Consider the following 13,082-nt stretch of genomic DNA (forward strand, 5'->3'; position numbering starts at 1 on the left):
CGCCCCATTCAATCCTCATCATTTCTATTCAACTAACACAGATACCTCGTGTGACCAACACGTGCGACCATGCGAAAAGTCCCTACGAACATTATTTTTTACGGATATCCTATATCAGCATTTAAGGAATTTTGAAATTTGTCAAAAAAAAGTAAAGAGAATTCAATTTTTTTATTTAATTTTTGTACGTACACACATTTTGGACCATTCGCTACCGCTCGATGCTGATTCTTCTTTGAGGATGTGAAATTCAAAGATCTTTCATGAAGGTTCATTGCCATTGACTTTCTTCTGGTTAACTTTTACATTACGTCCGCTTCTGTCTGCCTTTGATAAATCCATTTGGAGAGGCATACGTACCAACCACACAAACGGAATTCGGGTTTGACCGACTTTTTAATTCTTGTCGTCTTTGACCCACTTTTCTCCAGCGAAACGTTAATTGACTTACAAGCCGTTATCAGTTGAGCATTTACCATCGTAAGCATGCATTGACTGTACATGCTGATTGATAAAAATATGTTTGCTAAAGACATGTTGCGTATTATTTAATTTGGAATAAAAATCCAAATAGAAAATTGAGCCCTTTTCATTGGGTAATAATATAAGTGCGATACTTTTCTCTCGTTAAACAGTCATAAGACTTTTCATTGTTTCATTCCTTGTTCTTCTCCGTCTTTTACGTTCTTACTCAACTTTTTGGACAGGTTACCAGGAAAATGGACTTTGTCCTGATACAACAGGATGTTAAAGGCTTCATCCAAAAAGGTGACTCTGCTCGAAAAGCGTCAGAATTTAATTAAGGATCCCCGTTGTTTCTGGCATGATGGACGAGACGTCTGTGCGGCTAGGAATCTTGCTAACTGATTGGCTCGCTAATTAAAAATGTCCTCGCGCTTCGCAATTAATTATATTAATCGTATCGTCTTGAAGTGTTACGTAAGCTGGAAGAAAGTGTGAGTTATAAAAGAAAAAAATAAATAAATGAGAGCACTGTTCCGTCACCGGAAATGGATGAAGAAATTGACAATTTTTTTTAATACAGATTTCATGTAACCTCTTCCGGTGACACTTGACCGGGAAAAAATTATGAAATTTATTTTCCTATAATATCGCTCACAGTCGTACAATCGTAAACGGAGTTGCTATCGTATCCGGTAAAACGATCCTCTATAATTATTATTAGTGATTAATGTATTGGAATTCATTAAAACATTGTACTGGATTTTATATCCTAAAATTTGGTGCCATCCAGCAGCTATAGATACACTTCATTCGAAATACCGACATTAATGGAAAATCGATACTCCCGTGAAACACGGTAATTATTTATCGGATTAAAAAAAAAAAAGAAAAAAATCAGACAGCCAGTTTTTAAAAAACCTGGTAATATTTAACGAGAAATAAATTTTTTTTTAACACACCAATGATTTTCGAATCTAAAAGCAATGGACAAAAATAATCCAAGCGTTACTTTCGATCGACGGAAAAAAATCTTTTTTTTCTTTTCCTACTTTAACTTCGAACCAGTTCACGGATGCAAAGTCGTGACGTAGGGGCCGGGTGGCGGAGATGAAAGTCTCGTAAGTAGATAAAGATGAGTAAGAATTAGACTTAAGGTTATCAAGGTGGTACAGCAAGGGTGAACAGGGATGATTTTTAAAGATTCTAGCTGTGATATTTCCATGGAATAAGGGTTGGTTAACGGTGACTGCCATGGAGGGGGATAAGGGGTTGAAGGGCAAACTGAGCAAAATCCAACCCAAGAAGGAGATGAAGTCTGCAATCAAAGTCCAATCAAATTTATATCCGGATGGCGTGGGGTAGAGAGCAGATCTGGCAACTTTATACTTGGAATTTATTATAATTTCATCCCTCTTACTCGAACCCTTACTATTCGCTACTACCACTATTCTACGTAATCTACTATTACCGACAACCTTTCCGAAACCATAGACGACCATCTATCTTATATGTCCTTTTCATTGCATCCAAGGCATACCTTGGATGCCTGTATATCCGTATCCGTAATTCTTAGGTAAATTAGGATACACTGTGTTTGGCTTACTTTGTATCATGTTTCCGAATTTTTTTGAACTTTGATTTAACAAGAAATTAATATAATTGCTCCTGGATGGAATTTTGTTTGACGTGTCGTATTTAAATATTACTCTTCCACTTTCAAACGTGTCAGGAAAGTTTTGTGAAATTTACGAAAGTGATCAATCCGGACAAGCATCAAAGTGAAAACATGGACACTAAAGCTATTAGTATTTGTATAGGTGACAAAAAAAAAGTTTTAATTTCAATTGATACTAAATAATCGTAATAAATTATATAATAACTGCGTGTTCAAGAAATTTGTTGAAAAAAATTTTTTAAGACAAAACCTATCGCGATAACTTTAGGTTCTTACAATATTTAACAAACATGGCGACCAGCTATCGAGTGTGGTAAACAATCCGGACAAATATGTGTCGCCACACCACAAGGGTTAATTGGATGCAAATATTATTCTCACCACCTACAATCCCCCTCTACACGAGCTCACTGGGCTGCCCTTCATCATTTGCACACTCGCCGGTCCTGTTTGTTCCATAATCGAACAAAGTAATATCTGAAAACATTGACCGATTAAACTAGGGAATTTTCCTATTTTTTTTAAGCCATGATTTCAAACTGCAACAAGAACGACCTAAATACTGGATAAATATTAATATAATAGGCCACAATTACAGTAGAGCTAAAACGTTGTACGTTAAATGTAAGAAATAAAACTAAAAAACATTTAAGAATTATATACTATACTATTATATAGTTTTAATGTTACAAAAAGTCCATATTTCTGTGAATAAGAATTACGTAACAATTGTGTGGCGTTTCACTCACCGAATTCCCTATAGAATTTACAATTAACAAATAGCAGTGGCTTCTGGTTAAAATAGATTGGGATGGCAGCCATGAAAGCAGTAACAAAATATTCATCGCAATAAACGAAACAGATGCGGTAAACATAGAAATGCTTCCCGCGCAACTGCGACCCCCTGTGTATAACAGATAGTCCAGGTAGGTATATACTACAGTCAGAAGTATATACTCGGGTATATATATATATATATACAGCAAAGCATGCCAGTAATACTGCAAACACACACTCTCCTTCATTTCACAGTATTACCATTGCAAATAGAATAAGCAGCAAGAGCATAAATATTAATGGTGAACCACTTCCTATTCTTCAGAAAAGATCCTATAGTCATGTCAGGACGCTTTTTGTCGCGCATAAATAAACACGTTAGGATACACATGGTAAGTAAAGGGAGAAGTGGAGAAAAATAAAGATCCATCTTCCTTCTTGGTGAAAGAGAAATCTTGATCGTGTATGACCTTACACTTGGTACAGAACAGTTTCTACTCAGATTCCATATATTTCCGTAAGGTGTCGGTATGGTGTTCAGTGGGGAAATGGGCGTGGAGAAGACAGTAGGTCACGTGATTAGTGAAATCTTTAAGCTACGACCAATCGCAGCTAGTGGTTTCAATTTGAATGGACAAATCGAAAGTTTTCCAGGATGAAAGTAATATCATTTATTTGTCGATGCGTTATTCGTTGTGAACAGTTCATCGAGTTCGGCTGATATGGTGACATTCTGTAAAATTTCTCGGTGTGATCTCTGCTTTTTTCTAGTGACTTTTTTTGCATAGGTACGTTTTCAAAGGCAGCAGGAATTTTCATGGAAGGCAGGATGAAGTTGTTGGTGAGTAGAACATTTTCTTTGTGTTTGAATTTTAAAAATTTGTTTATGATATAGGAATTTATTGGAACTCGTCACTCAAGTTTTTTTCTGATCGTGAGATCATTTTGCGTTTTCAGTTCACGTGAAATTTATGGCATACTTTTATTAAGTTCTAACCGTAACGCTCCTAGGATAATCCTATAAAAATCCACTTCTTAGGCAATATCCAAATCGAATTTCTCGTGTGGAAAAACTTTTTTATGAGGAATAAATTCGTTTATTGTAGTCTTGAAATAGTAATATACCGCGAGATACCTTGGTTCGCGAAGGTCGATTCTCTTGCTCGTTTTAAGGTTGAAGGTAAAACGCAACCTAACTTGGTAAACTTTTCTTTTTTTTTCTTAAAAAGTTTGCGAAAAATTTTCTATTACCTAAATGTAGAACTTTCCTATCCCATTGTGAATTTTGACTATTTCTCTGAGCCTCCTTGGCTCTTTTTGGAATTTAAATTGTTTGCGGACGAAGGACTCGAACGAACGCACGATACCAAGTTAGGTAAGTAGAAAAAGCAAGGAAAAGATATATAGAAGTAAAATGACGAGAAGGAAAGCCGATGGAAGTTTAAAGAAGGTATCAAAGGTAAAACTGGAGAATGGAAGAAGTTAAAAGTGCCGAAAGTTACTCAGCCCCGTTTACTCAGCGTATCCCTTGTCACCCTAACTTCGAGGTCCAGGCAAAAATTTTTTATCCGGGCTACCAGAAAAAGATTTTCAAATCACGTGAAATAAAAACAAAGCGATTCCAGAAAAATTTTTCGAAATTACAAAAAATAATTTATCAAAAAAGCTCCATACGCAATATCATCCCCATCAATCGACCTAATATTGGCAAAAATTTTTTGAGAGTCGAATAAAAATATTTTTCCGTCCCAAGATAAAAAATAAAAAATAAAAATTCTCTAGTGCTCACTCAAAAAAGCCCTATGTACGAATCCCTGAAAATCGTAACTCTTGACTGCCGTCAAAAAAAGAATTGCTTGCGATGCTTTTATATGGCAAATAAACGCGTCAAAGGATGACCTGAAACAATCGAAACAGTCTGACCATTCAAAGTGGTCCGAGAACGCGTTATGTTAACACGTAACCGACAAAGCAAATGTACACACGGGAGTAAGAGAATAGTAGGTAGACGAAGAGGAAATCGTAGAGGAGTACCCAGCCACCCTCGCCCACTTCCTCCATCAACTACCACCATTTCTACTATCCCGTCGTAATGAAGTGCTATTGTTTTCCGATTAGCCGCTACACAATGATTTACTACAAACAGCCAGCCAGCATCTAGACATTGCGTAACTCACCTGTACCATAAGTAACAATAACAAAATACGCCCAGTAGAATGCAGAGAGAAGCCTCTGAATTTTCCTATAAAATATATGTCAGGAAAAAAACACATTTTATTTGAACTTGTACATAATTCGTATGTAGCTAGAAAATTTTGAATAGGAGATAGTGGGGAAATTGCGAACACCTAAGGACAAAATCAATTAAAACAAAAGGTTTATGGAAAAATAGTTCCTTTATTAAATAATAACATATTTAAATCATTTATTTATAAAATTATTTTTCATGAAATTGAAAACAAAATTTAACTTTTAATCAGTAAACAAAACCCTAGATATTCGTGAATTCCTACAGCCATGGGGTAACCACGAACAGTATCTACACGAATTTACTATATTTTATAATATGTATATTCTTCCAATTCTTTTCCTTGTGTATCACAAAATACAGATTTTCTTCTACATTTTAGTACTTTAATAACTCTTCTTCAAGTGGTTAAATAGAGTTGTTTTCAACACAGAATAAACAGTAGGTGCTTTTCCTAATGTTAATTGTTTTACCCGTCACATCCTTTTATGGCTCTTTGTAAATTCTGTTATACTTTCGTTTCGTTTTTCGAAACGAAACGTTTCGAAATAATTAACTCAATATTGAAATTAAAAACATTAAAAAAGGGTACTAGCGATAAATAATGACGAGTGTTCAGGATTGTCTCATCTGATTCGTTCGTCATACGTGATAAAAAAAATTTGACATTTTTCAGAGGTTATTTTTTTAGGTTAAATTATACTTATTACAATGCTACTAAATCCTAATTGCATCGCTTATACTATGTAACAATAATTACGTGTAATTCAATGTGACAAAAAATGACTTGCAAAATGACGAAAAAAATCAATTATTTACCTCGAACGGTCTACGAAACTTTTGCTCACAACTATCCGTCCGGCACTGAATGCAAGTTTGTCTGCTAGTGAAAAGACAAAGTCAGCTTTCTGTTTCTAATGTATCATAACACCTGTGTTCGGGATTATCCCACTCGCCCCTTATGCATAGAAATGGCACTGAAAATCAAATTAGATAAGGTACAGGTATAAAGTATTTTTGTTGCTTAAAAAACCTTAAAAATGGATTAGGTTATAAAATGCCTTATGGGAATTTTTTTTAAAATTTTATACTAATGATCGTTTTTTCATGTTCTTTTTTTCTCCAAACGATTCTACGCGATTAATCCAAATCTTCGGTAGCTCGTCGACAGCTTCACGAAGTTAATGACGAGTGTAGAAATGCGTGAGAATTTCTGATTGAGCTAATTATCACCCTGTCCAGCTTCGTAGCTCTTCGGTAGCTCCGGAACCTGACCTAGCGTAACACAACCTTATATAACTTCGAACAATTGACTTTTTTATATTTTCGGTAGCTCTTACTATTTTTCTCTCTTTATATATTAAAGGGAGAGGAAAAAGATTTTTTAGAAAGAAAAAAAGATTAAAAATTTTACAAGTTTGTTTTGGTAAATTGATCCTCTGTAATATAACCAAGGAAAGAGAAAGTATTGAAAGCAAGTATGTATAAAAGAGACATTAATACAAAATATTTTTTGTTATTTATATAAAAAACTAACGAATAACGTCAATAATCGTTCGTTTCATTAGATTTTCCTGCAACGGGGATAATCAAAGGAGTACAGTCTGATATAAAAAAAGTCCTCGTAGTTAAATCCTAAAAAAAAATTTGTGTTACCCCAATTTTCGATTATTCGCACCCGTAACCCTCGTTCACCCTGTGACTACTGTCTAGGCGAGGCCCACCAATCAATTAACGATAATGGTTGTTATTGCAGGTAACGATGTGTTTTCTGATGGCGTGCCACTACAGTTACGGCCAAAGCTCGCAAACCACGTCGAGCTTACGAAGCCCCGCCATTGTTAGGGAGCCTTCTAATCAGCAAGTGGCTAACGAACACCGGAACACGCTACTCGATTACGTAAATCCGACAGAAAAAGGAAACGGGTTGCCCAGGGCGAATGGAAAATTGGGTACACCCCTGTTGGGTCATGCGGACAGAATTGTCGAATCCGAAATTAAAAAACTGAACGCAGAAAAAGAGAGAACAAAAAATGAGGCAATTTCAAAAAGCACTAATCCGCTTTATTCGAGGACCAACTCGAGGGAAGAATTATTGCGAGAAAATCAGGATGAGGATAATAGTACAAAAAATTTACTAGAAAACAGAGAAAGGCATATCGGTCATCTAGGGATTTTTGATCCTAGAAACGTACCTCATCAGCAGTCAACTAACATGAGACCTGCCCGAAGTTATTTTTTGGAATTGTACGACACGAAGGATTTTTTTAAACCTACAAGGAACAGGAGATTGTACGAGACTGATAAAAATTTGCAAAATCAAATTCGCAATTATAACACCAGATACGGTGCCCCGCGATACGGTAATCAGCAACCCTTTAAAAACCCTTTGATCGACAATTTACAATTAAGAAATTCCGACGGATTTAAGCGGACTATAAGAAACTCGCAAATTGTTGAAAACAATCTAAAACGTCCTGCGAAATCTTTAAGTATATCGCAGAATAACAATGAGTTTCGTCCGAGTCCTGAAATACAGGAAGCGGAACAAGACAATTCTGCACGACTATTCAGGGTGAATCCCGCACAGATAAATGCACTGCAGGGAGTTTTCGACAATGCCAAAATCTTGGACGATGGTCTAATAAAAAAATTATCTTTTCGCGAACCACGAATTATTGTTCAACGTACCAACAATCATCCAGCTAATTATGTAGATTCTAATAGTGAAACGAGAACAGTGCAGGAATTGGTGAATCTGATTGGTCAGAATCCAGAGCAACAATTGCAAGGATTGAATATACTTCTTGGTCCAGGTCAGCAAATTTTTGCGAATGGTAATTGTGTTTTCAATAATCATATTTTGTTGTAAATAATCATAATCATACAAAATTATGATCCGCAAAGAACTAATAATCTCAAAAATATGCGTTCATCTCTATCTGTTGGTTTGATCATGACCTGGCTCAACAACATATCTAGTAACTTCATCGCTTCGTACCAACCGCACGCTTTAAAGTGACATTGACCCAAGACTGGTTTGTGTAACTTGGTCCAAGGTCTGTAAATAAAGAGACACACCTGAGAAGGTCAGGTAACAGTAGCTGACCTACTTATAACTAATAACGGACCTCAGCCGGGATCACAGGTACAACTGAGTTCCTTAGTTGGAATTACTGACACGTTTCGAATCGTTAAAACCGGTGCTGCAACTTGGGACCGGTTTTTTATATGGAAATTATCTGATGATTAATCTTGTTTACTTTCGTACGATTATTTCAAATGCGTTAAAAATAAAACACTTTTATGTAGGTACTAAACCGGTACTATCAGATTCAAAAATATTAATTTGAAATATAACCATACGACCCAGTAAGTTATATTAATAGGAATTAATTGAAAAAAAATCGGAGTACCCATTGGTGTTGTCAAAAATGAAAATATTGAAGAATACAAAAGTTTTATTTTTTCCAAAACTGTATAACTCGCAATTTGTCATCGAATTCTGTTTATTCGACAAGAAATATTGTAATCTGAAGAAAATTGTTCTTTTTCGTAACATTGTCAATTTTTGAAAACGCAGTGACGTAATAACATTCTCAGACTTACTTAACAAAGGAATATAAATATCCGTCGAGGCGATTGTAACTGAATTAAAAAATGTTCTAATTATTTTCTACGCGATACAATTTCAGAACATCCCAGAGAAATAATTCCTGTGAGCGAAGTCCCAGTGCCTTACGAGCAAACATTTGTGACGCCACTGCCAGCAGAAACTCCAGGATCTCCAAATACGATCTATCAGGAAGGTACTTTAGATTATTCGCAGAGCAACAACGACCATTCAGGTTACAAGCCCATCGGGCACACTGGAATACAGAAGGGAGTGGTCAATTTCACAAATGGTCAGACCGCGCCACCTGTATGGATTGAAGAAGGTGACCTACCCGATGGCAAAGTGGATTTCGAAAAATCCAAAAATGACGGGAGAGAGGATCCTTCATCTGAAAAAGATTACGTGAGTAATGTTTCGCTTCCTGAATTAGAGTATTACCTGAAATCAGTTGACGCACGTATTTTTAATCCCACATTAGAAAGGGGTGGACAAGGGTGGGATATATTGTGTTTGATAGCATCCGATTTACCGGGATGACAGATTCAAACAGATTACACGACATGATAAATGAAACAGATTAAGTGACAAGTTTGATAAAATAGACTGTACGGAATAACGGGTAAAACAGATTTGCTGATGGATGACAGCCGATTTTACCGACACGATAGATAGACACTCTACCGACAGTCTCACTCGGGAGACACGAGATATATAGTAGAGTCAAGTATCAGCCCACGCCATTTCTCAGGCGTCCTAGAATGCGGCTCACGTAATTCGCATTTTCAGGAGCAGTACGCCAGTAAATATTCTTTTGGCTATCACGTGACCGATCCCGATACCGGAAACGACTTTAGCCACCATGAGAAACGAGATGGGGACATCACGACCGGAAGATACCACGTGCTACTGCCAGACGGAAGGATTCAAAGTGTCAATTACCACGTGGACGACAAGGGTTATCACGCCAAAGTGTCTTATCGACTGAACCGAGGAGATTGAAACGTTATCAAAATTAACTCTACGTTGTTATAAATCGAACGTCCATATCTGTCCAATATCAAAATTCAATCGCCACGTACACGGTTAGAAGGAGTGGACACGCGTCGGTAACAAAGATATTTTTGAAATTTAGTACCTAAAAGTGAAATTCCTAAAATTATTAAAATCATAAATTGACGTTGAAGATTTTTCTTTATCTGAGTAAAATCGTTCTAATGACAGATGATTATTTAATTCAATTTTCTGTATAGACTTTTCTTAACGTACTGGAAAGCATTCACTGATTTACACGCTACTCGGCTGAAGGTAGCAAACTCGCAAAATGCTAAAGGAACAAAATACCTAGATATTCAAGTAGTAATCTGTATACGTACAACGATCAAGTGAATCAAGTTGTTACTACGTAGCGACTGTAGTGGTTTATTTGCAGAACCTCAAAAGACTCGCTTTACGTTTGAATTATAGACTTTTGAATATGATAAAAGAGCAAGCTCACTGGGCAGCCTTTAGCGACCTACTCTAATCTCTAAAGCCTTTATAGAAGTGTAGTACGAAATTTACCTAGAATCGGATCTCGACTGCTTTTGATATGAGGATGTGTACTCCTGGATAGGAGCTTAGATATATTTAAGCGCATTTGAGGTCTGAGCAGATATTAGGTAACTAGTGCTGGTTTTGATCTGGGTAATAAATCCCTCTTATCACGTTAGGTCGAAATCTACTTATTGGAGCTGACGATACCAAAATATACAACCTATAGTGCCCCAGACCTCCATAATATGGACTTTTGATGACAAGTTCAATAGTGAATTATGGGCATGTGAAATTTTGGTATTCTATACAGCGATCCTCTTTTTTATAAAAATCTAGAGAATTTTGTTTCCTAATCGCTGATCCATGTCAGTACCGTTTTCGTGCTATGCTTATAATCATAAAGGAACGCTGGCTGACAAATGTACAACCATTGAATGTAACTGTAGTTGAAGGTTGAAGGAGCTCCAGATCGTAGGGCAAGTAAATGAGACTCCAGTGATAAGGGTAGAAACTTGAAAGGGTGGATAAGGGATTCCAAGAAGGATAGAAGGATGTAGGTCGCTCCAAGGAAGTAGACCATGATATCACTTACTTTGAGAAACTACTAGCAACCGCAGAGTAGGTCCTGCATCCTTGAAAGGTTGAAGGTAGTAGGTTTCCGAGTAGGTTGCCTGTAGTTGAATCCCATGGAAATCAGACACATTCCATCCCCATAAATATACCATCCCTCGTGTGTGTATATATATATATATATATATATACATATTGGCATGAGGAAGCAATAGGTCCCTTGGCTTTTCGAATTCACTTTAAACGCGTGCCAATGGACTTGAGGTCTAAGTCTTATTTATAGTGATTTTTCTTTAGGCGATTTTCCAAATAAGATTCACGTTACATATTGGCATGAGGAAGCAATAGGTCGGTTGCCTGTAGTTGAATCCCATGGAAATCAGACACATTCCATCCCCATAAATATACCATCCCTCGTGTGTGTATATATATATATATATATATATACATATTGGCATGAGGAAGCAATAGGTCCCTTGGCTTTTCGAATTCACTTTAAACGCGTGCCAATGGACTTGAGGTCTAAGTCTTATTTATAGTGATTTTTCTTTAGGCGATTTTCCAAATAAGATTCACGTTGGACAGTATTTCTTCTAGGGATTTATTTCGATTCGAGTATTTTCTTAGTTGTTCTTGGTACCTGCAAGTTTTATTACCTTTTTTTTTCTTTTTAGTGTTGTTACGTAGTATTTTTATTATTTTATTACCACTGGTACCTGCCGAAAAACTTATACCTCTGACAAAATGTCACTGGGTGTAGTCTTTCGTTATTTTAAGTATTACTGAGCAAAGTTATTATTTTTGTTATAATAAATAATTTGTTAATTAAAAGATGTAATAATTTCAATTTGTTACCATATCTCCTGAACGTATTGTAAGTTTACGCTGGATATTCGTTGGCGCTTTGATTCAGTTTCTTACTCACAAAGTTCCCTTAACTTTTTAATTACTTCAGCACGTTCGCGCATATCACACAAACACAGGCCATAAGATATCACTAGACTGGTATTTTGCAATTAGAGCAAGTACATGGGAACAACATACTATCCCAAGACTAGTGTTAATTAACAATTGAATAACTCAGATTTATCGACTTCCGGTTCCTTAAGAACAATAATAGCACAAAATGATAATTGGTAATGAGAAATTCCGCAAGAAGTACAAAATGAGCAGCAGGCTTTACTCATTCACAAAAAATTAGGATTATTCTAATACGTATATCATATATAGCACTCTGAATGAAAAATAGTGCAAAGCGAAAGTTTATTAGGGAACTTTGGTAGTCTAATTACCATGGTAGTTCATTATAATTGACCCACTTCCGGTCACTTGGACACACCCGGAAGCTGAATGCTCTCCACTTGAAAACGAGTGGCGCGATTAACGAGCCGACTCACGCTTTCTACGCTAGAGCCCAACGAGATCTCTGATCTCGGGTAATATTCGAGTCTATTTGCTGCTAATTACTCCTAATTATACCGAACGCGCGAGAGATTTCTTAGACGTGTGGCGCAACGAGTCGCGCAACATATTACAAAGCAGCTAGCACGAAAATGCAAAGAAGATCGAAAGTAACGCATCGGCGCGTTCATTCGAGCGCAAATTATTCTCTAGAGACATATAGGGACTTTATCCGTTTCGAAGATGATCTCGTTGTTTCATGATTGCATCAAGTAAAATACGTCACTAACACCGATCATTGCATAAAGCTGCATCAATTACTTACACGGCTTAAAGTATAGTGCAAAATTCATAAATAATATTTCTGCACCCTTGTAATTCCACCCTAGTGTCGCGCAGGGCCAGGTGAGTCACAAAAAGTAACTAGAATCTCCTTGCGAAAAAAAATCACTAGATGAACCAATGTCCCATTTACCCAATTCGACTGTAGATGGATGGAAAAAAAATGAGGAAATAACGATAAATGTAAAAATAATATGAGATTCCTTGGGTACTGGGAGGAGACCCCAAGCAAAGTCCCACGGGGTTGGTGTGGCAACATTACTTTCACCACGGACGCCAACACACAGTCCTACGGTTGGGTATCCTCTCACACGAGTCTCTTCCACCAAAATCGAGAACAATAGGGAATCAAGCGCGCGCCTTTACAAGAACGAGATGCGTCGTCTCTTATGTGAACTGGAGTGCGTGAGGAACGCACAGGAAATTACCTCTGGTACTTCACCCCCCCCCCCCCC

General features: G+C 36.8%; 1 protein-coding gene across 2 annotated transcripts; it reads left to right on the top strand.

Annotated features, from left to right (window-relative positions):
* The first annotated feature begins 3,618 nt into the window (after positions 1–3,618).
* LOC107274000 lies at positions 3,619–11,198 on the top strand. Of its 2 annotated transcripts, none has more exons than XM_015752710.2 (4): positions 3,619–3,758; positions 6,922–8,002; positions 8,861–9,183; positions 9,568–11,198. In XM_015752710.2, exons 1-4 carry the CDS (start codon positions 3,735–3,737, stop codon positions 9,778–9,780), a joined length of 1,641 nt encoding a protein of 546 aa, XP_015608196.1. In that variant the 5' UTR covers positions 3,619–3,734; the 3' UTR covers positions 9,781–11,198. The 2 variants fall into 2 exon arrangements, with proteins under 2 accessions (XP_015608196.1, XP_024947063.1); XM_025091295.1 differs by having other exon boundaries at positions 6,922–7,981.
* Positions 11,199–13,082: the final 1,884 nt, after the last annotated feature.

This window comes from Cephus cinctus, unplaced genomic scaffold (assembly GCF_000341935.2).
Source record: "Cephus cinctus unplaced genomic scaffold, Ccin1 Ccin1_scaffold1978, whole genome shotgun sequence".
Classification (NCBI taxonomy): Eukaryota; Metazoa; Arthropoda; class Insecta; order Hymenoptera; family Cephidae; genus Cephus; species Cephus cinctus.